General features: G+C 40.0%; 3 protein-coding genes across 4 annotated transcripts; all 3 read left to right on the top strand.

The window, feature by feature from the left end:
* Positions 1-18695, top strand: LOC125884442 (caspase-6-like). Of its 2 annotated transcripts, none has more exons than XM_049569406.1 (8): positions 1-227; positions 530-571; positions 1617-1659; positions 1758-1898; positions 2056-2132; positions 2260-2435; positions 3180-3330; positions 3494-3988. In XM_049569406.1, exons 1-8 carry the CDS (start codon positions 197-199, stop codon positions 3727-3729), a joined length of 897 nt encoding a protein of 298 aa, XP_049425363.1. In that variant the 5' UTR covers positions 1-196; the 3' UTR covers positions 3730-3988. The 2 variants fall into 2 exon arrangements, with proteins under 2 accessions (XP_049425363.1, XP_049425368.1); XM_049569411.1 differs by lacking the exons at positions 1-227; positions 530-571; positions 1617-1659; ... (3 more) ...; positions 3180-3330; positions 3494-3988 and adding exons at positions 15627-15657; positions 15883-15924; positions 16831-16873; ... (3 more) ...; positions 18149-18299; positions 18463-18695.
* LOC125884438 (caspase-6-like) lies at positions 10505-14644 on the top strand. The gene is made up of 8 exons (XM_049569395.1): positions 10505-10564; positions 10867-10908; positions 12012-12054; positions 12157-12306; positions 12472-12548; positions 12707-12882; positions 13422-13572; positions 13737-14644. Exons 1-8 carry the CDS (start codon positions 10534-10536, stop codon positions 13970-13972), a joined length of 906 nt encoding a protein of 301 aa, XP_049425352.1. The 5' UTR covers positions 10505-10533; the 3' UTR covers positions 13973-14644.
* Positions 18696-19897: 1202 nt separating the features above from the next.
* LOC125884428 (caspase-6-like) lies at positions 19898-27181 on the top strand. The gene is made up of 8 exons (XM_049569383.1): positions 19898-19995; positions 20308-20349; positions 21885-21927; positions 22037-22186; positions 22298-22374; positions 22558-22733; positions 22870-23020; positions 24682-27181. The coding sequence occupies exons 1-8, from the start codon at positions 19965-19967 to the stop codon at positions 24915-24917; spliced, it is 906 nt and encodes a 301-aa protein (XP_049425340.1). The 5' UTR covers positions 19898-19964; the 3' UTR covers positions 24918-27181.
* Positions 27182-27307: the final 126 nt, after the last annotated feature.

The following is a 27307-nucleotide window of genomic DNA, read 5'->3' as shown; positions in this document are numbered from 1 at the left end:
AAGGTGTTGCAGTGTGGCAATCACAAACTTCCTGGCTGCTGACCTTTGACTGACACATGTGAACCATGTTCTCTGCTTGTCACTTTCAGCCAATGACACTGAAGGGGAGGAGTTTAATCCTAGTTTATCAGAGTTAAATTGACTGGGCAAATTAAAGTTTCAGCACCTGCAGTTAGAGTGAAGACAACCTGTGAAGATGTCAAGCACAGCAGAAGACATATGTGGAGGTAACACATTTAGATTTATCTTTTAATTTAAAAGTAGTCATAAGTTGTGGGCTCCTGCATTGGGAATTTTAAAAGTTGAAAAAATAAATACAAGGAGTTTTAATTTCCAGTGTGACTGAGGCTCAGTATCATGAGAGGAGTGCTGTTTACTATCGTTTACTACAGTCTTACATGAGAGTTATCATGCCTTTACTGTTTGTCTTCTTTCTCCTCAGTCACTCACAAATTTAGTACAACATGTGAGGCATCATAAAAACATTCTCAATGTCAGGACTTAATTGCTCTTTCTGTCACCTTCCCAGGAAGTGTTGTTAAAGACAGCAAAACAGCAACAGACAGGGCAGGTGAGTGCTTTACCTGTTACGTACTGTTTTTAAAGCTTGTGGACGATTATCAAAGTTTAAGTCAATTTTCAAACAGGGGAAAGGTTTGCCATTATGAAAGCAAAAGTAAAATGAACAGGATGAGGTTGTAAAGAAGTCAGATTTTATCATTAAACAAGGATGCCTTGATCATTACTGTATATCATAGACAGAACATAATTTCCCATTTTGTCATCATCCTGGCGAGGTGTACCTGATTAACATGCAGTGAATTTATATTTTGTTAATACAAAACAGTTTATCTGGATGAGCTGTGTCATCTTTGATACTACACAGACTATTACTGTTTATCACAGGACATCATTTCCCCATTTTGTCATCATCCTAGCTAAATTAATTTATGACAGACAAATGCTGTGAATTTATATTGTATTAATACAAAACAGATTAGCTGGATGGGCTGTGTCATCTTTGATACTCAATAGAGTTCACACTCCGCACAAAAAGCACCATTATAGTTTCATGTTAACAAGTTTGCAAATGACAAAGACTGACAGTAAATATGGGGAAGTGATATCCTGTCTACATAATACACAGTAACAGTCAAGGCAGTTTGGGTTGATGGTCAGTCTCACCTAATTAATATTGGCTGTACTTACTTGCAATAAATGATACAGTGACCGAAATAACCAGTAAGTTAAATGAACACCTCAATGAAGCCATTTAAAAAGAATAAAACATCATAACTCTCATACAAGTTGGATTTTATTTCTGGACTTTGTACAAACTGCAGTCAGGTGTCACTTTTGGCCTTTGGAATAATGCTGCTTGACCCAATACAAGGAGCAGCGGAGCAATTCATGCACCTGTAGCTGTGCTGCTTAAATCATAAGCAATCACCCTAAAATCTCAATCCCTCTCTCTGTTTTTGGTGATTTCAATGACATGTTCCCAGTATTTGTGATATCTAAAAAGCTGTACAGCTAGATTTTTCAGTGCATTATTGCTTAGTAAGTATATTCTACATCATTACATGGATTATTAATATATGTGTTGTTTTTTATAGCATGCACGGAGAACCTAACAGAGACTGTCGCCTTCAGCAGAAGGTAAACTGTTCCTTTTTGTCTGTGTGGTTATAAGCTGGAAATTCTCACCAGCACCTAATTTCGTCTCTGTTTCTGTGCTCTTTTTCATCATGAAACAGCTCTTTAGCTTTGGATCCTGCAGAGGAGTACAAGATGGACAACAGACGACGAGGCCTTGCACTCATCTTTAACCAGGAGCACTTCCTATACTATAAAGAAAGGCGTGGAACCAAGGCTGACCGAGACAACTTGGAGAAAAGGTATCACTTCCCAGCCAACTGCAGAGGGATCACTGTGTTTGCAGAACTGTGTGGTTATGAACTTGTCTGCACTTGTTTGGCATCTGTAAGGTTTTTCTGTGGTAACACTTATCACGTATTTCAATATATGCTGAACTTGTAATCACCTCTCTTTTAGACTGATGGAGCTAAACTTTGAAGTGAAGACTTACAATGACTTAAGACAGGTGAAAGTGTTAGGTAGACTCAAGGAAGGTAAGCACATGCGTTGTCCCTTATGCCAGTTTAAATTCTTCTTCCTGCTTCCTTGTTGTACGGGAGATACAAAGCTCAGATCCAACATGTGATATGCTGCAGTAACAAACACCTGATGTCTCACCAGCCGCAGAAGCCGACCATTCAGATGCAGACTGCTTTTTGCTTGTTTTCCTGAGCCATGGAGAGAAAGATCACATTAAGACCTACGATGACAAGATCAGCATTGAGAATATCACATCCCCGTTCAAAGAAGACAAGTGCAGGAGCCTCGTAGGAAAGCCAAAGATCTTTATATTTCAGGTACAAGCAAACAAAACCCACTCAAATCCATCAGCGTATGGCAGCGTGCAGCATTACTTGTTTTTGATGCTTGACTTGGAAATCTGTAGTTCTTAAAAATGCATTCAAAGTTAAGTCTGTCACTAGGCATGACCCAGTGACTCCAAAACAGCGACAAAACCCAGTCAAATTCATCAGAATATGGCAACATGCAGTGTCAGCTGTTTTTAATGCTGTACTTAGAAATCCATAGGAACTCAAAATGATATTCAGAGCATGGAGGTGGTGGATCCAGTGGCTGGCAGCTAACAGTGCTAACAGCGCAACCAGTGCTAACAATGGCAACAGTGTTGACAAAGCTAACAGTGTTAAATAGGGGGAGGGTGGGCGCTGAGCTTCCATTCACCATTATTAGCAGTTACCACCAGTGCAGAGAGGCGGCAATGAGCTAGCCAGTGGGATACATGCACAGGACTAATATACTGACACACACACAGCTGGACCATTGAGAAACTCGGATGACAACACACACACGCACGCACGCATGCACGCACGCATGCACACACACGCACACACACACACACACACACACACACACACACACACACACACAGAGCGTGACTACATTCTCTGCTCAAGATGTCATTACTCCACTATATACTTTCTATAGAAAATACTGTTCTGCTGCCATATTAATGTTTTGAATATCATATAGAGTTTTGTTAAAAATGCCCTCTAAGTAAACGTGGCTGTGTCCATCACTAGGCATGCCGTGGTCAAATGTATGATGATCCAGTTACTGCCTGTGGTGCAGGGGATAGTGTGTTGGAGACAAACGAGGAGGTGGTGGAAGCCGGCAGTGTACACACTCTCCCTGCTGGGGCTGATTTCATCATGTGCTACTCTGTGGCTGAAGGTGAGCCGGTGGGAATGTTTGTCTCAGTACAGTGGGAAGGTTCACACTACATTTGACTGAGTTCATACTTTGAAGATGTCACATGGATACCACTCACTTGAAATGTCCCTTTTGCTGGTCAGTCAGTAACTATCCTGTCCTGTCATCTGTGTTGTTCCTTAAGGTTACTTTTCCCTCCGGGACGCGATCAAAGGTTCCTGGTATATTCAGGATCTGTGTGAGCTGCTTCAGGAGTATGGGAACTCCCTTGAATTCGCAGAATTACTGATGCTGGTCAACAGGAAAGTGTCGATGAGGAGTGTCGAGAAAAGTAGAGACAGGAATGCCATTGGGAAGAAGCAAGTACCTTGCTTTGCTTCAATGCTCACCAAGAAACTTTACTTCCGACCAAAGAAGTAACAGTTTCCAAGTTCAGTCATAAAATGAGCTGGATTTATATTACTCCTGATATTCACACATGCATTGAACAATCAGCTATTGGCAGTCTTAGTTTTTACATTGAAAACAATAGTAATAGAATAACAGGATTAACTTGTGTTACATTTACATTTTATAAATTTAACAAATTAATTTCTGCTGTGGTTCATGCCAGGAAAGTTACAGAGCTTGCTTGTGCAATAAGTTAGTGTAGAAATGGTTGTAATACACAGTATGACCTGCAGAGGGCAAGATAGAGCTCATTTTAAACACTGTAAATCTGGTTACTGCAATAACCCTAACTGACAGCAATTCTTTAATACTGACTCCTAAATACAAAATCAAGCTGGTCCTGTAATAACATTAGTAGATTTATATTGATCTTTGAAAATGTCCCAAGTTCTATATATTTGACAATCAATATTTAGAGTCTGATAAAACCTCTTGCCACCTGGCTCTCTATACTGCTGTGATCGTGGATGTTGCTTCGAGGCATTGTAAATTTTATTCTCAACAAATTAATAAAGGCACCTTCTTTCAAATCAGCTCACCTTTCACCTGTTGTGTGCTTCCTCATGCTTTTCTTCTTTGGCTCTGGATATCAGCCATACCTGGGCAGCCAGAGGAGTCTTGTGTGTGTCAATATGAAGTGAAGAGGAACTGTGACACTGCCACAGGATCAAGACTGTGACACAGACAGATTCAGAAGTACAACCCTGACAGAAGGATGCCAGCAATATAAACTTCTTTGAGATTTTCTCAGTGATAGAGATTATTTTGCCTGTACTGACCTGTGTCATCACCTGCCTTTATTGGAGTTTTGAAATGTTGACATTGGTTACACAAAGTGAAAGTGATTGCATCCTTCAAAAGAGAGCAGTCAGGACAGTGCACAACGTGGGGTACAGGGAACACACCAAGACACTGTTTTTTAAGTTGCATTGAAATGTTTAGATCTGATCCAATTTAAAACTGCAATAATCATGTTTAAAGTGAGAAATAATTCACTTCTGGGCAACATTCAAAAAATGTTTTGTGACAGAGAGGGGGTTGATCTAGTAGTACCAACCCTCAAATATGGTCATGAGCTGTGGGTATTGACTGATGGAATGAGATCATGGACACGAGTGTCCAAAATTAGTTTTCTCCATAGGGTGGCAGGGCTAGGGGGCTCTGAGTTGAATTGCTGTTCCTGTGTGTAGATGTAAGTCAGTTGGGGTTTTTTGGGTATCTGATCTGGATGCCTCCTGGGCTTCTTCCTTCAGAGAGTTTCTGGGTACGTCCAACTGGTAGGAGACTGTGGGGTAGATCCACAACACATTGGAGAAATTATCTGTCTCATCTGGCTTGGGAATGTTCTGGGATCCCCCAGGAGGAGCTGGAAAATGTTGCTGGGCAGAGGGACATGTGGACTGGAAGCTGCAGAAAATGGATTGTTGGATCAGAAGGTGTTGCAGTGTGGCAATCACAAACTTCCTGGCTGCTGACCTTTGACTGACACATGTGAGCCATGTTCTCTGCTTGTCACTTTCAGCCAATGACACTGAAGGGGAGGAGTTTAATCCTAGTTTATCAGTGTTGGACTGACCGAGCAAATACATTTTTCAGCACCTGCAGTTAGAGTGAAGACAACCTGTGAAGATGTCAAGCACAGCAGAAGACATATGTGGAGGTAACACATTTAGATTTATCTTTTAATTTAAAAGTAGTCATAAGTTGTGGGCTCCTGCATATGGAATTTCAAAAATTGAAAAAATAAATACAATGAAGTTTTAATTTCCAGTGTGACTGAGGCTCAGTATCATGAGAGGAGTGCTGTTTACTATCGTTTACTACAGTCTTACATGAGAGTTATCATGCCTTTACTGTTTGTCTTCTTTCTCCTCAGTCACTCACAAATTTAGTACAACATGTGAGGCATCATAAAAACATTCTCAATGTCAGGACTTAATTGCTCTTTCTGTCACCTTCCCAGGAGTTGTTGCTAAAGACAGCAAAACAGCAACAGACAGGGCAGGTGAGTGCTTTACCTGTTACGTACTGTTTTAAAGCTTGTGGACGATTATTAAAGTTTCAGTCAATTTTCAAACAGGGGAAAGGTTTGCCATTATGAAAGCAAAAGTAAAATGAACAGGATGAGGTTGTAAAGAAGTCAGATTTTATCATTAAACAAGGATGCCTTGATCATTACTGTATATCATAGACAGAACATAATTTCCCATTTTGTCATCATCCTGGCGAGGTGTACCTGATTAACATGCAGTGAATTTATATTTTGTTAATACAAAACAGTTTATCTGGATGAGCTGTGTCATCTTTGATACTACACAGACTATTACTGTTTATCACAGGACATCATTTCCCCATTTTGTCATCATCCTAGCTAAATTAATTTATGACAGACAAATGCTGTGAATTTATATTGTATTAATACAAAACAGATTAGCTGGATGGGCTGTGTCATCTTTGATACTCAATAGAGTTCACATTCCGCACAAAAAGCACCATTATAGTTTCATGTTAACAAGTTTGCAAATGACAAAGACTGACAGTAAATATGGGGAAGTAATATTCTGTCTACATAATACACAGTAACAGTCAAGGCAGTTTGGGTTGATGGTCAGTCTCACCTAATTAATATTGGCTGTACTTACTTGCAATAAATGATACAGTGACCGAAATAACCAGTAAGTTAAATGAACACCTCAATGAAGCCATTTAAAAGAATAAAACATCATAACTCTCATACAAGTTGGATTTTATTTCTGGACTTTGTACAAACTGCAGTCAGGTGTCACTTTTGGCCTTTGGAATAATGCTGCTTGACCCAATACAAGGAGCAGCGGAGCAATTCATGCACCTGTAGTTGTGCTGCTTAAATCATAAGCAATCACCCTAAAATCTCAATCCCTCTCTCTGTTTTTGGTGATTTCAATGACATGTTCCCAGTATTTGTGATATCTAAAAAGCTGTACAGCTAGATTTTTCAGTGCATTATTGCTTAGTAAGTATATTCTACATCATTACATGGATTATTAATATGTGTGTTGTTTTTTATAGCATGCACGGAGAACCTAACAGAGACTGTCGCCTTCAGCAGAAGGTAAACTGTTCCTTTTTGTCTGTGTGGTTATAAGCTGGAAATTCTCACCAGCACCTAATTTCGTCTCTGTTTCTGTGCTCTTTTCATCATGAAACAGCTCTTTAGCTTTGGATCCTGCAGAGGAGTACAAGATGGACAACAGACGACGAGGCCTTGCACTCATCTTTAACCAGGAGCACTTCCTATACTATAAAGAAAGGCGTGGAACCAAGGCTGACCGAGACAACTTGGAGAAAAGGTATCACTTCCCAGCCAACTGCAGAGGGATCACTGTGTTTGCAGAACTGTGGTTATGAACTTGTCTGCACTTGTTTGGCATCTGTAGGTTTTTCTGTGGTAACACTTATCACGTATTTCAATATATGCTGAACTTGTAATCACCTCTCTTTTAGACTGATGGAGCTAAACTTTGAAGTGAAGACTTACAATGACTTAAGACAGGTGAAAGTGTTAGGTAGACTCAAGGAAGGTAAGCACATGCGTTGTCCCTTATGCCAGTTTAAATTCTTCTTCCTGCTTCCTTGTTGTCTGGAGATACAAAGCTCAGATCCAACATGTGATATGCTGCAGTAACAAACACCTGATGTCTCACCAGCTGCAGAAGCCGACCATTCAGATGCAGACTGCTTTTTGCTTGTTTTCCTGAGCCATGGAGAGAAAGATCACATTAAGACCTACGATGGCAAGATCACCATTCAGGATGTCACATCCCTGTTCAAAGGAGACAAGTGCAGGAGCCTCGTAGGAAAGCCAAAGATCTTTATATTTCAGGTACAAGCAAACAAAACCACTCAAATCCATCAGCGTATGGCATGCAGCATTACTTGTTTTTGATGCTTGACTTGAAATCTGTAGTTCTTAAAAATGCATTCAAAGTTAAGTCTGTCACTAGGCATGACCCAGTGACTCCAAAACAGCGACAAAACCCAGTCAAATTCATCAGAATATGGCAACATGCAGTGTCAGCTGTTTTTAATGCTGTAGAAATCCATAGGAACTCAAAATGATATTCAGAGCATGGAGGTGGTGGATCCAGTGGCTGGCAGCTAACAGTGCTAACAGCGCAACCAGTGCTAACAATGGCAACAGTGTTGACAAAGCTAACAGTGTTAAATAGGGGAGGGTGGAGGGTGAGCGCCATTCACCTCAGTTACCACCAGTGCAGAGAGGCGGCAATGAGCTAGCCAGTGGGATACATGCACAGGACTAATATACTGACACACACACAGCTGGATCATTGAGAAACTCGGATGACAACACACGCACGCACGCATGCACACACACACGCACACACACACACACACACACACACACACACACACACAGAGCGTGACTACATTCTCTGCTCAAGATGTCATTACTCCACTATATACTTTCTATAGAAAATACTGTTCTGCTGCCATATTAATGTTTTGAATATCATATAGAGTTTTGTTAAAAATGCCCTCTAAATGAATGTGACTGTGTCCATCACTAGGCATGCCGAGTGGTCAAATGTATGATGATCCGGTTACTGCCTGTGATGCAGTGGATAGTGTGTTGAAGACAAATGAGATGGTGGTGAACGCCAGCAGTGTACACACTCTCCCTGCTGGGGCTGATTTCATCATGTGCTACTCTGTGGCTGAAGGTGAGCCGGTGGGAATGTTTGTCTCAGTACAGTGAGAAGGTTCACACTACATTTGACTGAGTTCATACTTTGAAGATGTCACATGGATACCACTCACTTGAAATGTCCCTTTTGCTGGTCAGTCAGTAACTATCCTGTCCTGTCATCTGTGTTGTTCCTTAAGGTTACTTTTCCCTCCGGGACGCGATCAAAGGTTCCTGGTATATTCAGGATCTGTGTGAGCTGCTTCAGGAGTATGGGAACTCCCTTGAATTCGCAGAATTACTGACGCTGGTCAACAGGAAAGTGTCGATGAGGAGTGTCGAGAAAAGTAGAGACAGGAATGCCATTGGGAAGAAGCAAGTACCTTGCTTTGCTTCAATGCTCACCAAGAAACTTTACTTCCGACCAAAGAAGTAACCATTTTCAAGCTCAGTCATAAAATGAGCTGGATTTATATTACTCCTGATATTCACACATGCATTGAACAATCAGCTATTGGCAGTCTTAGTTTTTACATTGAAAACAATAGTAATAGAATAACAGGATTAACTTGTGTTACATTTACATTTTATAAATTTAACAAATTAATTTCTGCTGTGGTTCATGCCAGGAAAGTTACAGAGCTTGCTTGTGCAATAAGTTAGTGTAGAAATGGTTGTAAAACACAATATGACCTGCAGAGGGCAAGACAGAGCTCATTTTAAACACTGTAAATCTGGTTACTGCAATAACCCTAACTGACAGCAATTCTTTAATACTGACTCCTAAATACAAAATCAAGCTGGTCCTGTAATAACATTAGTAGATTTATATTGATCTTTGAAAATGTCCCAAGTTCTATATATTTGACAATCAATATTTAGAGTCTGATAAAACCTCTTGCCACCTGGCTCTCTATACTGCTGTGATCGTGGATGTTGCTTCGAGGCATTGTAAATTTTATTCTCAACAAATTAATAAAGGCACCTTCTTTCAAATCAGCTCACCTTTCACCTGTTGTGTGCTTCCTCATGCTTTTCTTCTTTGGCTCTGGATATCAGCCATACCTGGGCAGCCAGAGGGAGTCTTGTGTGTGTCAATATGAAGTGAAGAGGGAACTGTGACACTGCCACAGGATCAAGACTGTGACACAGACAGATTCAGAAGTACAACCCTGACAGAAGGATGCCAGCAATATAAACTTCTTTGAGATTTTCTCAGTGATAGAGATTATTTTGCCTGTACTGACCTGTGTCATCACCTGCCTTTATTGGAGTTTTGAAATGTTGACATTGGTTACACAAAGTGAAAGTGATTGCATCCTTCAAAAGAGAGCAGTCAGGACAGTGCACAACGTGGGGTACAGGGAACACACCAAGACACTGTTTTTTAAGTTGCATTGAAATGTTTAGATCTGATCCAATTTAAAACTGCAATAATCATGTTTAAAGTGAGAAATAATTCACTTCTGGGCAACATTCAAAAAATGTTTTGTGACAGAGAGGGGGTTGATCTAGTAGTACCAACCCTCAAATATGGTCATGAGCTGTGGGTATTGACTGATGGAATGAGATCATGGACACGAGTGTCCAAAATTAGTTTTCTCCATAGGGTGGCAGGGCTAGGGGGCTCTGAGTTGAATTGCTGTTCCTGTGTGTAGATGTAAGTCAGTTGGGGTTTTTTGGGTATCTGATCTGGATGCCTCCTGGGCTTCTTCCTTCAGAGAGTTTCTGGTACGTCCAACTGGTAGGAGACTGTGGGGTAGATCCACAACACATTGGAGAAATTATCTGTCTCATCTGGCTTGGGAATGTTCTGGGATCCCAGGAGGAGCTGGAAAATGTTGCCAGAGGGACATGTGGACTGGAAGCTGCAGAAAATGGATTGTTGGATCAGAAGGTGTTGCAGTGTGGCAATCACAAACTTCCTGGCTGCTGACCTTTGACTGACACATGTGAGCCATGTTCTCTGCTTGTCACTTTCAGCCAATGACACTGAAGGGGAGGAGTTTAATCCTAGTTTATCAGTGTTGGACTGACTGAGCAAATACATTTTTCAGCACCTGCAGTTAGAGTGAAGACAACCTGTGAAGATGTCAAGCACAGCAGAAGACATATGTGGAGGTAACACATTTAGATTTATCTTTTAATTTAAAAGTAGTCATAAGTTGTGGGCTCCTGCATTGGGAATTTTAAAAGTTGAAAAAATAAATACAATGAAGTTTTAATTTCCAGTGTGACTGAGGCTCAGTATCATGAGAGGAGTGCTGTTTACTATCGTTTACTACAGTCTTACATGAGAGTTATCATGCCTTTACTGTTTGTCTTCTTTCTCCTCAGTCACTCACAAATTTAGTACAACATGTGAGGCATCATAAAACATTCTCAATGTCAGGACTTAATTGCTCTTTCTGTCACCTTCCCAGGAGTTGTTGCTAAAGACAGCAAAACAGCAACAGACAGGGCAGGTGAGTGCTTTACCTGTTACGTACTGTTTTAAAGCTTGTGGACGATTATTAAAGTTTCAGTCAATTTTCAAACAGGGGAAAGGTTTGCCATTATGAAAGCAAAAGTGAAACAAACAGGATGAGGTTGTAAAGAAGTCAGATTTTATTGCCAATGGAGCCAAAGTACTGTGAACTCAATAGGATGAGATTAATCATTAAACCAGGACACCTTGACTATTACTGTTTATCACAGGACATCATTTCCCCATTTTGTCATCATCCTAGCTAAATTAATTTATGACAGACAAATGCTGTGAATTTATATTGTATTAATACAAAACAGATTAGCTGGATGGGCTGTGTCATCTTTGATACTCAATAGAGTTCACACTCCGCACAAAAAGCACCATTATAGTTTCATGTTAACAAGTTTGCAAATGTCAAAGGATGACAGGAAATATGGGGAAGTAATATTCTGTCTACATAATACACAGTAATAGCCAAGGCAGTTGGGGTCGATGATTAGTCTCACCCAATTTATATTACCCATAGTCACTTGTAATAAATGATACAGTGACCGAAATAACCAGTAAGTTAAATGAACACCTCTATGAAGCCATTTAAAAAGAATAAAACATTATAACTCTCATACAAGTTGGATTTTATTTCTGGACTTTGTACAAACTACAGTCAGGTGTCACTTTTGGCCTTTGGAGCAATTCATGCACCTGTAGTTGTGCTGCTTAAAACATAAGCAATCGCCCTAAAATCTCAATCCCTCTCTCTATTTTTGGTGATTTCAACGACATGTTCTCAGTAATTATTAGTTATTTTATACTATGATGCTGTCTACTTTTAATATATTTATCTTTCAGGTTTGTGGTTCTCTATAACATCTTGCCAAAGGGCTGCAGTTGCGAATTAGTCGGCTGGCTAAAACTGGCACATTTACAGTAACACTGTTGATTAATGTGTACTGTCCTTTTGTAAATAAAATAAACTGAAACTGAAACTAATTGTGATATCTAAAAAGCTGTACAGCTAGATTTTTCAGTGCATTATTGCTTAGTAAGTATATTCTACATCATTACATGGATAAATAATGTGTGTGTTGTTTTTTATAGCATGCACGGAGAACCTAACAGAGACTGATGCCTTCATCAGAAGGTAAACTGGTTATTTTTGTCTTTGTGGTTATAAGCTGGAAATTCTCACCAGCACTCACCTAATATTGTCTCTGTTTCTGTGCTCTTTTTCATCATGAAACAGTTCTTTGCCTTTGGATCCTGCAGAGGAGTACAAGATGGACAACAAACGACGAGGCCTTGCACTCATCTTTAACCAGGAGCGCTTCAACTGGCGCCTGGGACTACATGACAGGCCTGGAACCGAGGCTGACCGGAAAAACTTGGAGAAAAGGTATCACTTCCTAGGCAGCTGTGGAGGGAACTGTGTTTGTAGAACTTTGTGGTTATGAACTTGTCTGCACTTCTTCAGTGTCTGTTAGATTTTTCTGTGGTAAACTTTGAAAGAATTTCCCATGTATTTCAATATATACTGAACTTTTAATCACCTCTCTTTTAGACTGACGGATCTAAACTTTGAAGTGAGGGCTTATGATGACCTCGGAAAGAAGGATGTCGAAGATAGAATCACTGAGGGTAAGCACGTGCATCATCACTTATGCCACTTAAATGACTTCATGTATATTCAGGAACCAGTTTAAATTCTTCTTTCTGCTTCCTTGTTGTCCTGTAGATACAAAGCTCAGATCCAACATGTGATATGCTGCAGTAACAAATACCTGATGTCTCACCAGCTGCAGAAGCCGACCATTCAGATGCAGACTGCTTTTTGCTCGTCTTCCTGAGCCATGGAGAGAAAGATCACGTTAACACCTCCGATGGCAAGATCACCATTCAGGATGTCACATCCCTGTTCAAAGGAGACAAGTGCAGGAGCCTCGTAGGAAAGCCAAAGATCTTTATATTTCAGGTACATTCAAACAAAACCCAGTCGAATCCATCAGAAAATGGCAACATATAGTGTCAGCTGTTTTTAGAAATCCAATGATTTTAAAGGAACTCTATTCAGATATTCAGAGCATGGAAGTGGCAGATCCAGCAGCTAGCAGCTAACAGTGCTAACAGCGCAAACACTGCTAACAATGGCAACAGTGCTGACAAAGCTAATAGTGTTAAATCGGGGGAATCTGGAGGGTGGGCGCCAAACCTCCATGAGAGCGCAGTGCAGAGAGGCGGCAATGAGCTAGTCAGTGGGATACACACACAAGACTAATGTACTGACAAGCACACACAGCTGGACCATCAAGAAGCTTGGATTACAACACACACACACACACACACACACACACACACAGAGCGTTAATTCATTCTCTTCTCAAGATGCCAGTACTCCTACTCCACTATATCTTTATAGTAAATACTGGTCTGCTGCCATATTAATGTTCCGAATATCATATAGAGCTTCTTTAAAAATGCCTTCTAAATGAATGTGACTGTGTACATCACTAGGCATGCCGAGGAGATAAGCATGATGATCCGGTTACTGCCTGTGATGCAGTGGATAGTGTGTTGAAGACAAATGAGATGGTGGTGAACGCCAGCAGTGTACACACTCTCCCTGCTGGGGCTGATTTCATCATGTGCTACTCTGTGGCTGAAGGTGAGCCGGTGGGAATGTTTGTCTCAGTACAGTGGGAAGGTTCACACTACATTTGACTGAGTTCATACCTTTAAGAAAGTGACAGTGATATTACTCACTTGAAATGTCCCTTTTGCTGGTCAGTCAGTAACTATCCTGTCCTGTCATCTGTGTTGTTCCTTAAGGTTACTTTTCCCACCGGGAGACGATCAAAGGTTCCTGGTATATTCAGGATCTGTGTGAGCTGCTTCAGGAGTATGGGAACTCCCTTGAATTCGCAGAATTACTGACGCTGGTCAACAGGAAAGTGTCGATGAGGAGTGTCGAGAAAAGTAGAGACAGGAATGCCATTGGGAAGAAGCAAGTACCTTGCTTTGCTTCAATGCTCACCAAGAAACTTTACTTCCGACCAAAGAAGTAACCATTTTCAAGCTCAGTCATAAAATGAACTGGATTTATATTACTCCTGATATTCACACATGCATTGAACAATCAGCTATTGGCAGTCTTAGTTTTACATTGAAAACAATAGTAATAGAATAACAGGATTAACTTGTGTTACATTTACATTTTATAAATTTAACAAATTAATTTCTGCTGTGGTTCATGCCAGGAAAGTTACAGAGCTTGCTTGTGCAATAAGTTAGTGTAGAAATGGTTGTAAAACACAGTATGACCTGCAGAGGGCAAGATAGAGCTCATTTTAAACACTGTAAATCTGGTTACTGCAATAACCCTAACTGACAGCAATTCTTTAATACTGACTCCTAAATACAAAATCAAGCTGGTCCTGTAATAACATTAGTAGATTTATATTGATCTTTGAAAATGTCCCAAGTTCTATATATTTGACAATCAATATTTAGAGTCTGATAAAACCTCTTGCCACCTGGCTCTCTATACTGCTGTGATCGTGGATGTTGCTTCGAGGCATTGTAAATTTTATTCTCAACAAATTAATAAAGGCACCTTCTTTCAAATCAGCTCACCTTTCACCTGTTGTGTGCTTCCTCATGCTTTTCTTCTTTGGCTCTGGATATCAGCCATACCTGGGCAGCCAGAGGGAGTCTTGTGTGTGTCAGTATGAAGTGAAGAGGGAACTGTGACACTGCCACAGGATCAAGACTGTGACACAGACAGATTCAAGTACAACCCTGACAGAAGGATGCCAGCAATATAAACTTCTTTGAGATTTTCTCAGTGATAGAGATTATTTTGCCTGCACTGACCTGTGTCATCACCTGCCTTTATTGGAGTTTTGAAATGTTGACATTGGTTACACAAAGTGAAAGTGATTGCATCCTTAAAAAGAGAGCAGTCAGGACAGTGCACAACGTGGGGTACAGGGAACACACCAAGACACTGTTTTTTAAGTTGCATTGAAATGTTTAGATCTGATCCAATTTAAAACTGCAATAATCATGTTTAAAGTGAGAAATAATTCACTTCTGGGCAACATTCAAAAAATGTTTTGTGACAGGGAGGGGGTTGATCTAGTAGTACCAACCCTCAAATATGGTCATGAGCTGTGGGTACTGACCGGAATGAGATCATGGATACAAGTGTCCAAAATTAGTTTTCTCCATAGGGTGGCAGGGCTAGGGGCTCTGAGTTGAACTGCTGTTCCTGTGTGTAGATGTAAGTCAGTTGAGGTTTTTTGGGTATCTGATCTGGATGCCTCCTGGGCTTCCTCCTTTGGAGAGCTTCTGGGTACGTCCAACTGGTAGGAGACTGTGGGGTAGAGCCACAACACATTGGAGAAATTATCTGTCTCATCTGGCTTGGGAATGTTCTGGGATCCCTTAGGAGGAGCTGGAAAATATTGCTAGGCAGAGGGACATATGGACTGGAAGCTGCAGAAAATGGATTGTTGGATCAGAAGGTGTTGCAGGGTGGCGATCATAAAATTCCCGGTTGCTGACCTTTGACTGACAGATGTGAACCATGTTCTCTGCTTGTCACTTTCAGCCAATGACACTGAAGGGGAGGAGTTTAATCCTAGTTTATCAGAGTCAAATTGACTGGGCAAATTAAAGTTTCAGCACCTGCAGTTAGAGTGAAGACAACCTGTGAAGATGTCAAGCACAGCAGAAGACATATGTGGAGGTAACACATTTAGATTTATCTTTTAATTTAAAAGTAGACATAAGTTGTGGGCTCCTGCATTGGGAATTTCAAAAGTTGAAAAAATACAAGGAGTTTTAATTTCCAATGTGACTGAGGCTCAGTATCACGAGTGGAGCGCTGTTTACTATCGTTTACTACAGTCTTACATAAGAGTTATCATGCCTTTACTGTTATCCTCAATTACTCTTTCTGTCACCTTCCCAGGAAGTGTTGTTAAAGATAGCAAAACAGCAACAGACGGGGCAGGTGAGTGCTTTACCTGTTACGTACTGTTTTTAAAGCTTGTGGACGATTATTAAAGTTTAAGTCAATTTTCAAACAGGGGAAAGGTTTGCCATTATGAAAGCAAAAGTGAAACAAACAGGATGAGGTTGTAAAGAAGTCAGATTTTATTGCCAATGGAGCCAAATTACTGTGAATGCAAATAAGAATTGATTAATCATTAAACCAGGACGCCTTGATTATTACTGTTTATCATAGACAGAATATAATTTTCCCATTTTGTCATCATCCTAGCTAAATTTATTTATGACAGACAAATGCAGTGAATTTATATTGTATTAATACAAAACAGTTTAGCTGGAGTTCACACTCCGCACAAAAAGCACCATTATAGTTTCATGTTAACAAGTTTGCAAATGTCAAAGGATGACAGGAAATATGGGGAAGTGACATCCAGTCTACATAATACACAGTAAAAATCAAGGCAGTTGGGGATGATGATTAGTCTCACCAAATTAATACTGGCTGTACTCACTTGCAATAAATAATACGGTGACCAAAATATCCATTAAGTTACATTTATACCTCTATAAAGCCATTTAAAATCAATCTAAACATTATGACTTTCATAAAAGTTGGATTTTATTTCTGGACTTTGTACAAACTGCAGTCAGGTGTCACTTTTGGCTGCTGGGCCAATGTGCTGCTTGGCCCCATACTAACAGCAGAGGAGCAATTTATGCACCTGTAGTTGTGCTGCTTAACAAAGAAGTAAACGCCTGAAAATCTCAATCCTTCTCTCTATTTTTGGCAACTTCAATTTAATGTTCCGAGTACTAGATTTTTTTAGCTAGATTTTCAGTGCATTATTGTTTAGTAATTATATTCTACATCATTCTGTGGATTATTAATGTGTGTTGTTTTTTATAGCATGCACAGAGAACCTAACAGAGACTGACGCCTTCATCAGAAGGTAAACTGTTCCTTTTTGTCCGTGTGGTTATAAGCTGGAAATTCTCACCAGTATTCACCTATTATTGTCTTTGTTTCATCATGAAACAGCTCTTTAGCTTTGGATCCTGCAGAGGAGTACAAGATGGACAACAAACGGCGAGGCCTTGCACTCATCTTTAACCAGGAGCACTTCCAGGACAACTTCTTAGATGCCAGGCGTGGAACCGAGGCTGACCGGAAAAACTTGGAGAAAAGGTATCACTTCCCAGGCAGCTGTGGAGGGAACTGTGTTTGTATAACTGTGTGGTTATGAACTTGTCTGCACTTGTTCAGTGTCTGTTAGATTTTTCTGTGGTAAAACTTTGAAAGAATTTCCCATGTATTTCAATATATGCTGAACTTTTAATCACCTCTCTTTTAGACTGAAGGAGCTAAAATTTGAAGTGAGGGCTTATGATGACCTTGAAAAGAAGGATGTCGAAGATAGACTCAAGGAAGGTAAGCACATGCATCATCCCTTATGCCACTTAAATGACTTAATGTATATTCAGGAGCCAATTTAAATGCTTCCCTGCTTGTTGTCCTGTAAAAGCTCAGATCCAACATGTGATATTCTGCAGTACAAGCCACTTTTAACAAATACCTGATGTCCCACCAGCCGCAGAAGCCGACCATTCAGATGCAGACTGCTTTTTGCTCGTCTTCCTGAGTCACGGCGATGATGATTACATTAACACCTTCGATGGCGATATCCACATTCAGGATGTCACATCCCTGTTCAAAGGAGACAAGTGCAGGAGCCTTGTAGGAAAGCCAAAGATCTTTATATTTCAGGTACATTCAAACAAAACCCAGTCGAATCCATCAGAAAATGGCAACATATAGTGTCAGCTGTTTTTAGAAATCCAATGATTTTAAAGGAACTCTATTCAGATATTCAGAGCATGGAGATGGCAGATCCAGCAGCTAGCAGCTAACAGTGCTAACAATGCAAACACTGCTAACAATGGCAACAGTGCTGACAAAGCTAATGGTGTTAAATAGGCGGAGGCTGGAGGGTGGGCGCTGAGCTTCTTCTGACAACACACACACACACACACACACACACACACACACACACACACACACACATACAGAGCGTGACTTCATTCTCTGCTCAAGATGCCAAAACTCCACTATATTTTTATGTTCACAATACTGGTCTGCTGCCATATTAATGTTTCGAATATCATATTATATATATCAGTTTTGTCAAAAATGCTCTCTAACTAAACGTGACTGTGTCCATCACTAGGCATGCCGCGGTAAAATGCATGACGATCCAGTTACTGCCCGTGATGCAGTGGATAGTGTGTTGGAGACAAACGAGGAGGTGGTGGACGCTGGCGGTGTACACACTCTCCCTGCTGGGGCTGATTTCATCATGTGCTACTCTGTGGCTGAAGGTGAGCTGGTGGGAATGTTTGTCTCAGTACAGTGAGAAGGTTCACACTACATTTGACTGAGTTCATACTTTGAAGATGTCACATGGATACTACTCACTTGAAATGTCCTTTTTGTTGGTCAGTCAGTAACTATCCTGTCCTGTCATCTGTGTTGTTCCTTAAGGTTACTATTCCCACCGCAACACCTTCTACGGCTCCTGGTATATTCAGGATCTGTGTGAGCTGCTTCAAAAATATTGGGACTCCCTTGAATTCACAGAATTACTGACGCTGGTCAACAGGAAAGTGTCGATGAGGAGTGCGAACAGTCGTGACCCTGATATAAGTGGGAAGAAGCAAGTACCTTGCTTTGCTTCATTGCTCACCAAGAAACTTTATTTCCGACCAAAGAAGTAACCGTTTCAGACCTCAATAATAAAATCAGCTGGTTTTATATTACTCCTGATATTCGCACATGCATTGACCAATCCACCTGTTAACAGGTCTATCTTCTATTACATGTTATAAAATTAACTTCTGCTGTGGTTTATGCCAGGAAATTTTCAAAGCTTGCTTGTGAAATAAGTGAGGAAGTGTACAAATGGTGTTAAACCACAGTATGACCTGCAGAGGGCAAGATAGAGCTCTGTATTGCAAAACCTCTTGCCACCGTGCTCTCTGCTTCAGCTTTGGATGTAAGCCATACCTGAACAGCCAGAGGGAGTCTTATGTGTGTCAATGAAGTGAAGAGGGAACTGTGACACTGCCACAGGATCAAGACTGTGAAACAGATGCAATAAATGCCTATGAGATTTTCCAAGGGATGGAGATTTTTCAGACTGCACTGACCTGTGTCATCACCTTCCCTTTTATTGTTGAGTTTTGAAATGCTGACATTGTTTAAACAAACGGAAAGTGAAGATAGTATTGAAGTGGACGATTACATTCTTTCCTATGCGGTTAATCATTTGTCAGTATGGTGTAGGCTTTATGTATTTGTTCTGTGATAGACTAGAAACAGGTTCAGGGTTTCCCTGGCTTATGGGTGTTTGGGAAGTGTCCATCTGCAGCATCTAAATCATTTTTGTTGTTCTCCTTTTAAATTTGTGAATATCTGTAAATATTATATAAAGATGTCCATGTGGCATCCCTGGAGAAAACATGTATAAAAAGGTCTTCATAAATAAGATGTGGTTGTCTTTATCATATTTTGTGCCAGTTGACATCATACACATTTTGGGGGGGGAGGCAATTTTACTTTTTGAAGGGGCCACTTGGGTGCTCCAATTGATCCTTCATCAAAAATTAAAAAGTTTCTCCATCATGTGTTTGAAGCTTATAATGTAAGAGAGAGCCACTAAAAACTCTGGATTAGATGTTAAGACTTCCTAATCTTCGGCTGTACTAAACCTAATCTCACTTCCGCTGTTTATGCTTTATTAAATCCCCGTATTTCAAACTTCTGAGTAGCTGTTGCAATCTCTATGGTTGCAATATGACAAACACGGAAGTCCTGGCTGACGACCTTTGACTGACAGACGCGAGAGCCAATCGTATTCTCCGCTCTTCAATTTCAGCCAATGAGATTTAAAAGGGGAGGAGCCATGTCGTGACTCATAGGCGTTGCCTTGACAAAGCAAATTCATTTTTCAGTGGTGTCAGTTGGAGAGAAGACAACCTGTGAACATGTCTAACACGGCACGAGACAGATATGAAGGTAACGAATTTTACATACATGTTTTTAATTTAAAGTAGACAGAAGTTGTGGACTCATGCGAACGGCATTTTAAAAGTTAGCAAAATAAATACAGTGACTTTTAAGGTACGGTGTCTCTTAGGCTCAGTATCATCACTGAAGCGTTGTTTACTGTCGTTAACTATGTTCTTATTAGAGAGTCGACACACCTGTACTGTTAGTCTGCTTTCGCTTTAATACATTTGAAGTTAGCTTAACATGTGAGGCAGGTTTTGTGTATCATAAAACACTCTGAATGTCAGGACCTAATTGCTCTTTCTCTCACCCTCCCAGGAACTGTTGCTAAAGACAACATAACAGCAACAGACAGAGCAGGTGAGTGCTTTACATACACTGTTTTTTAAAGCTCTTGTACTTTTATTTAAGTTGCTTGTGAGTTTTATTTGCTCTTACCGAAGCAAAAGTGGAACAGACAATGTAAACATGTACAAACATCAGGTTTATTATAAGTGAAACTCAAGTACAGTCACTCAGGCAGGGTGAGATTAATCATCAACTGAATGTGCCTTGGTTATTGCTGTGTGTCATCTAGACAGGATGTCATCTCCCTACATTTCCCGTCATGCCTTGATATTTTGAAACTGATCAGCATTGGACTATAAAGGTGGATTTTTATTTGGGTGGAGTGAAAATTCAGGTATTGAATATCAAATTTGAGACAGTCCATTCAGCCACATTGTTTGTCATAATGTAATATAAACCTGAACAAGTGCATTTTAATGCAACAGCCCTGCAATAAATTTTCCTTTCATTAAGGTTATGAGTCGTCGTTGAAGCTGTCTTACAGAGGTGTTGAATTAATTGTATGGTCAGTTAGGGGGCTGCGTTTATGGTGATGTTGTAAATCAATATCGTGATATAAGACTGGATATTATATTCGATTTTGGAGGTCACAACTTATCTTTTCCCGGTTTTAAAAGCTGCATTATCCCTGATACTGTTCTAGCTGCTCTATTATTTGCCTTTACTCACTTAGTCATTATTTCCACAGTACGGATGATTATTTGCAAAAGCTCTCAGAATGAAAGCACCAACAGTCAACCCTACGACATATCCATAGTATTGATATTAAGACATTTGGTCACGAATATTGTGATATTTGATTTTCTCCAAATTGCCAAGCCCGAATTGTATTGTTATATTGACAGGTGTTTTTCACATTTTGTCCACCCAGTTTATTGAACTTTTAGGGTACACTAAATATTAGAAACACCTCTAAGTCTCCAGACTCCAAAATGACCATTCCGTTGAATCTACGCTTCAGCAAAACTGTTTTAAAAAGAAACTGAACATTATGAGGTACTTGTGTTACACTGCAGTACTTTTAGCTTAGTAAACCAGATAAACTGCCAACTGAGTGTACACAAGCAAAGATATGTGTATATATGGATTAACTTTTTTTTCAAAAGTCAGATAATACCATTCAAGTTGTCAAACACCCCGTAGCTGCTGCCTTTAGTACACAGAGTCTAACCTACATATCAGTAGGGTGGGGTATGGAGGTGTCACTTTTGGCCTCTGTTCTTTTACCAGCCTTTGCCATCTTTCTCCAGCTGTCAGCCAGCTATTGACGGCCATGAGAACTCTAAGCTGATGGAACAATGGCTGCTTGACCCCATACCAGCAGCAGTGGAGCATTTCGTGCACCTGTAGTTGTGCTGCTTAACAAAGAAGCCTGAAAAGCTCAATCCTTCTCTGTACTTTTGGCAACTTCAATGACACATTTAGAGTATTTGTGACACAAAAAGCTGTATAATCCGACTTTTAAGTGCATTTTTGTTAAGTAATTACTAGTAGCCTATATCCTGCATTGTTGCCTGGGATATTAATGTGTGTGTTGTTTTTTATAGCATGCACGGAGAACCTAACAGAGACTGATGCCTTCATCAAAAGGTAAACTGTTTCCTCTTGTTTGTGTGGTTATTAGTTGGAAACTCTCACTTCCCACCAGTCCTGTACTAAAACCTAATGTTGTTTCTGTGCTCTTTTATTTCTGAAACAGCTCTCTAGCTTTGGATCCCGCAGAGGAGTACAAGATGGACAACAAAAAACGAGGCCTCGCACTCATCTTTAACCAGGAGCGGTTCTTCTGGCGCCTGGGGCTAAATGACAGGCATGGAACAAATGCTGACCGCTACAACTTGGAGAAAAGGTATCACTACCCAGCTGTGTGAGAGGGAACACTGTATTCTGCAACTATGTACTTAAGAACTTGTCTGTACTTGTTCAGGGATTGTAAGTCTTTCCTATAACTCTCTTTTAGACTGAAGGATCTAAACTTCGAAGTGAGGGCTTATGATAACTACAAACAGGTGGAAGTCTTAGAGAAAATCAATGAAGGTAAGCACGTGTATGATCCTTCATCACACTTAAATGACAAAATATATATGCAGCACTACAACATCACTACTGTAATTTAAAATCTTAACAGCTTCCTTGTTGTCCTGTGTATGCAAAGTGTAATCCAGCATGTCATATGCTGCTGTACAAACCACCTTTAACAAGCACCTGATGTCTCACCAGCCGCTGAGGCCAACCATTCAGATGCAGACTGCTTTTTGCTCGTCTTCCTGAGCCACGGGGAGAATGATCATGTTTACACTTACGATGGCAAGATCAGCATTCAGGATATCACATCCCTCTTCAAAGGAGACAAGTGCAGGAGCCTCGTAGGAAAGCCAAAGATCTTTATATTACAGGTACATGCAAAAAAAACCCAGTGTATCCATCCATCAGTGTATGGCAGCATGCAGTATTACCGGTTTTTAATGCTTTACTTGGAAAGCTATTGTTCTTAAAATGCAGTTAAAGTAAAGTGGCTTTGTCTGTCACCAGGCATGTCGAGGAGATAAGCATGACGATCCAGTGACTGCCTGTGATGCTGTAGACAGTGAGCTGAAGACAAATGAGGTGGTGGTGGACGCCAGCGCTGTACACACTCTCCCTGCTGGGGCTGATTTCATCATGTGCTACTCAGTGGCTGAAGGTGAGCTGGTGGGGATGTTTAAAACCCTTAAAGGAATACTACACCCTCAAAATGACAGTTTTTATATCAGTTACTCACCCTTGTATGTTGATTTTTTGAGGAAAAATGTGTTTTTCTTGCATGCTTCTGGTGACGAAGAATCCAAAAACATAAAATTCTTGATGAAGTTGAGTCATTGGGGTCCTTGTTTAACAAAACTATATCAAAACATCCTTTTACAAACTCTCACACAACTAATATAGTATAATCCAAGTCTCATTTATCCAGCTGAATGCTCTGTACTTCCCAAACATGCATTTTTGTTAAAACCTTGAAAGTGAAACCTTTGTATGCTCTCTTTAAAGCTGGACTCCAATGACAAAAACAGTCATTTTATCTCGCTGAGCAGCCCTGTCCTGCTTTGATTGGTAATTTCTTTGTGTTACTGTGAAACTTTAGTGTTTTAAAGAGTTAGTACGGATTCACCGGAATTTTGAGTTGTGTGAAAGTTCGTAAACAGATATTTGATACAGTTTTTCAGTTGTTAAATGCTGACCCCTATGATTTCAATTTATAAAGAGTTTTCTTTGTTTTGGGATTCTTCGGTCACCATAGAAGCATGTGAGAAAAATCAGGGTTTCTTCACAAATTTACTATAACATGGAGTGAGTGACTGATGTACAAATGGTCACTTGGGTGTTAAAGTATTCCTTTTATTTAGTTTTGTCCCTGCACGATAGGAACATTTACATTTCAGGTACTTTGAAGGTGTAGATGTTGAATATTAAATGCACTGGAAATTAAGAAAACACATGGAAATAGACAAAATGACTTCACCAATTTGACAACGCGTGTGCAGCATTTAGAAAAAAATGCAGCAGAAAGTTGATTCTAGAGGACCCAAAAAAGAGCTCTCACCTGGGCCATGCTTGATGTTGCCATGGTCTATTCAACTTATTAAGTTATTGAAGTCAGCTATTCATCAGTGGTGTTTGAAAATGGGCTAAGTGATTCAGATAGTATTGCGGATATATGCTGTTGACCTAGCTTTAGCCTATTGGTTATTATTATAAATTTCATTTTATTTATCATGTCAGCAAAACCCTGCGATAGTTTAAGTTGCTTTCTGCTATGACAGGTTCTAAAAGTTATTATAAACATTAAAGCCAGCAAAATAACGTTAGCCTGTTTCACATTTAATTTTGTGTATTTCATTGGAATAATAACTTAGTCAGATCAACAGCTTTCTTAGTCACAAACCATGGCCATACAGGGTGTCTGTGGCTTAGTGGATAAACCAGTCGCCCCACGCACAAAGGCTTCGTCCTTGCCGCAGTGGTCTGGGTTTGATTCCAGCCTGCAGCCCCTTGCTGCATGTCGTTCTCTCTTTCTCCCTCTTTCATGCTTATCAATTAAAGGGAAAACGCCCAAAAAATAATACATGGCCACACTATGCGTGCATCACTCTTTAGTGTCCCACGGAAACAGCTTCCGATGATGTCTGTGCTATTTGCAGAGCTTTTCTGTTTTTGGTTGTTTTCTGTATTTACAGCGTTTTTTTTTGTTTTGTTTTGTTTTTTTATGTTGCCCCCAGGGTCACCGTACATTTAAGTCACATTAAATGTCCTTTTTGCTTTTCAGTTAATAATGATCCTGTCCTGTCACCTGTGTTGTTTCTTAAGGTTACTATTCTCACCGGGAGACCCTCAACGGCTCCTGGTATGTCCAGGATCTCTGTGAGCTGCTTCAAAAGTATGGGGACTCCCTTGAATTCACAGAATTACTGACACTGGTGAACAGGAAAGTGTCGATGAGGAGTGTCGGGAACAGTTCTGACAAGAATGCCATTGGGAAGAAGCAAGTACCTTGCTTTGCTTCAATGCTCACCAAGAAACTTTACTTCCGACAGAAACAGTAACAGTTTCAGACCTTAGCTGTAAAATGAGCTGGTTTAAATTCAGATCTGGAAAACAGGCTCTCCTGGAAGATTATTAAGAATTTTGCTGTTTTTCTATAGTCCTCGCTGTACTTTGCTCATAAACACTAATATTCACACATCCGTTGAACAATCAGTGAACTGGCAGCTGTCGTATTTACAGTGAAATCAGTGGTTACAAAATAACAGAAACAACTTGTATTCACAAGCACAGAAGAAATACGACTATTCTTTGCCTTAGGCCATCACTACATTTCTGAAACCTCATGTCATTTGAAACTGTGGTTTCATTTATCAGATAAAGTCTCTTCTGGAGAAACTATATTTGTTGGCCGGGAAAACCTTGACCTGGTTTATAAAAGGTTTTTGTATTCACACGATAGATAATCAGGACAGGGAAGTATCTATCTGATGAGGGTAGAGGAGAAATCTGATTATAGACCAGGCAGCTACTCAACATGTTGTAGCATGAGAGTTACTGGTTTATCTTACCTTTCTGAACCAGATGCCTGTACTACGAAGCAGGATTTTCTGTTAGCGAGGTAACTTCAGGGTTAACTCTGGGTTTTCAGTATTATGAAGCAGGTTCTCCTTTTACAGGGATAAATCACCATGGTAACTTACGGAGAGATCATGTACAACACTTAACTTTAATGTTGATTTTAGCTGCATTTACAGTGTGGCTGATTATACACTCTGATTCCATCACTGCAGCTCAAATAACATGAGACACCTGAGTCATGAGAAATGGAAATGAAAAGACTGTATTTCAGTAGAGAAATAATCCACACACTTTTAATTGGCTCCTGTGATTATACATGCAACATTTTGGTCAGATAGACCTCATCAGTCATGAACTACTTTTCCACTCTTCGGTAGCAGAAACCATCTGGCTTAACTTTAAAGAAAGTAGCAAAACACACTCACTTTACACTTAACAGATATTTACTGATACCTCCACGTATTTTAAGACTTTTATTTTTTTCTGTTGTAAGATCAGAAGCTATCATTTACATTTCACTGCCATGAACAGGACAATTTGCTGTTCCTAAAACACATCTTTCACACTGATAATTATGAGCACCATTGCATCTAATATAACATGAAGTAAGCTACTTCATTCATGGTTCTGATGATGTCACTGTAATATAACACTGTAACAACCACACCTCTTTCACATAAACCTGCTTGTTGCTGGATAGAAAAACCCAAAGCTGCCTGAGGGAGTTGTTAACCAGCTTTGTGATACTGCTTATCTAGACAGTCAGTGTTAGCTAAAAGATATCCTTTTACAAAACAAAACATCAGCCTTTAGGGAAAAAAGTAGATGTATTTGCCAGTATCCACCAATGTGCTTCCAATAGTCTAATGCAAGGGTGACTTTACATCTAGTACCAGCTTATAAAAACCATAATGTGAATGTTTTGCGTATACGTGACAGAAATGCAGTGAGTCAAATCAGGGGTAATTTTTGAGACTATATGGTCTTGTTGTATTTCATTATGTTTTAAGTTGTTCCTGTTATTTTGTCCAACTCCTGTAAACATGTTGCACTTCCAAGTAATTGCTTTTAAACTGCAGGATTATTATGGACCGTATTCTGTGTTCTTTTCTTAGTCTTTTGTTACCATTTTATTTGCTTCGATAATCTAGTTTTAACTACTGTGGTACTACACAAATGTTGCCTTATCCCGCAGCTGAGAAGACAGTAGAGGTTGACATTTCCAGTGCCCATGCACACGAAAGCTTTCCTCAAACTCTAAGTAAGCTGGAAATTTCAGATGAGTCTGGTTTTCGTGACTGTAAAATCAGTTGCAGGAATGTCTGCAAACCAGACAAATACTTTGCAATTAACTGTAACTTGCGAGGCAGGTGGCAAAACAGCACAACAACCAGGTAACACTACTTCTGTTTATCCCATCAGGGTTTTGTACTACAGTATCTCTCTATAAACATGCTGTTTGTCCTCAAGCTCGCTCCATCAAAAAGGGAATTCATGTTCGTGCTGTTCTTTGTGTTGTAGCAGTTTTCAGTACATTTAAAAAAAATGCATATTTGCACCCAACATGGCAACAAACACCTGTGTGAGAAGCACCTCAGGGAGGAGGCTGTACTGTGGACCTAAAACACTTCTAGCTGTGTCACAATATGACTCAGGAAAAACAAAGCCACCAGCATACACTGATCCTGTATCTCTGTGGTCGTACTGTTGTGACTTTGTGTAATAAAATCTGTGTGACATTTTAGTTGTTCCTGTTAGTTATTACGTTTTATATAATGTTCATGATGTCTCCATTTCACCTGTGCCTGAAATCTCCATCATTAAGATGAAAAAGGATTTTTATTTGTCTACCAGCAGTGAGTACAATCAC

The sequence above is a fragment of the Epinephelus fuscoguttatus genome, linkage group LG3, assembly GCF_011397635.1.
Source record: "Epinephelus fuscoguttatus linkage group LG3, E.fuscoguttatus.final_Chr_v1".
In the NCBI taxonomy this organism is placed as follows: Eukaryota; Metazoa; Chordata; class Actinopteri; order Perciformes; family Serranidae; genus Epinephelus; species Epinephelus fuscoguttatus.
The sequence above is the reverse complement of the archived record's forward strand: the minus strand, read 5'-3'. Positions and strand labels throughout refer to the sequence as shown.

Coding starts and splice junctions, on each gene's coding strand:
- LOC125884438 (XM_049569395.1), top strand. CDS start 10,534: ATGTCAAGCACAGCAGAAGACATATGTGGAG. Junction 12,055..12,156: donor ACTGATGCCTTCATCAGAAG/GTAAACTGGTTA, acceptor ATCATGAAACAG/TTCTTTGCCTTTGGATCCTG. Junction 13,573..13,736: donor GTGCTACTCTGTGGCTGAAG/GTGAGCCGGTGG, acceptor TTGTTCCTTAAG/GTTACTTTTCCCACCGGGAG.
- LOC125884442 (XM_049569411.1), top strand. CDS start 15,627: ATGTCAAGCACAGCAGAAGACATATGTGGAG. Junction 15,925..16,830: donor AACAGCAACAGACGGGGCAG/GTGAGTGCTTTA, acceptor TGTTTTTTATAG/CATGCACAGAGAACCTAACA. Junction 17,353..17,512: donor CGAAGATAGACTCAAGGAAG/GTAAGCACATGC, acceptor ATGTCCCACCAG/CCGCAGAAGCCGACCATTCA.
- LOC125884428 (XM_049569383.1), top strand. CDS start 19,965: ATGTCTAACACGGCACGAGACAGATATGAAG. Junction 20,350..21,884: donor AACAGCAACAGACAGAGCAG/GTGAGTGCTTTA, acceptor TGTTTTTTATAG/CATGCACGGAGAACCTAACA. Junction 22,734..22,869: donor CAAAGATCTTTATATTACAG/GTACATGCAAAA, acceptor GTCTGTCACCAG/GCATGTCGAGGAGATAAGCA.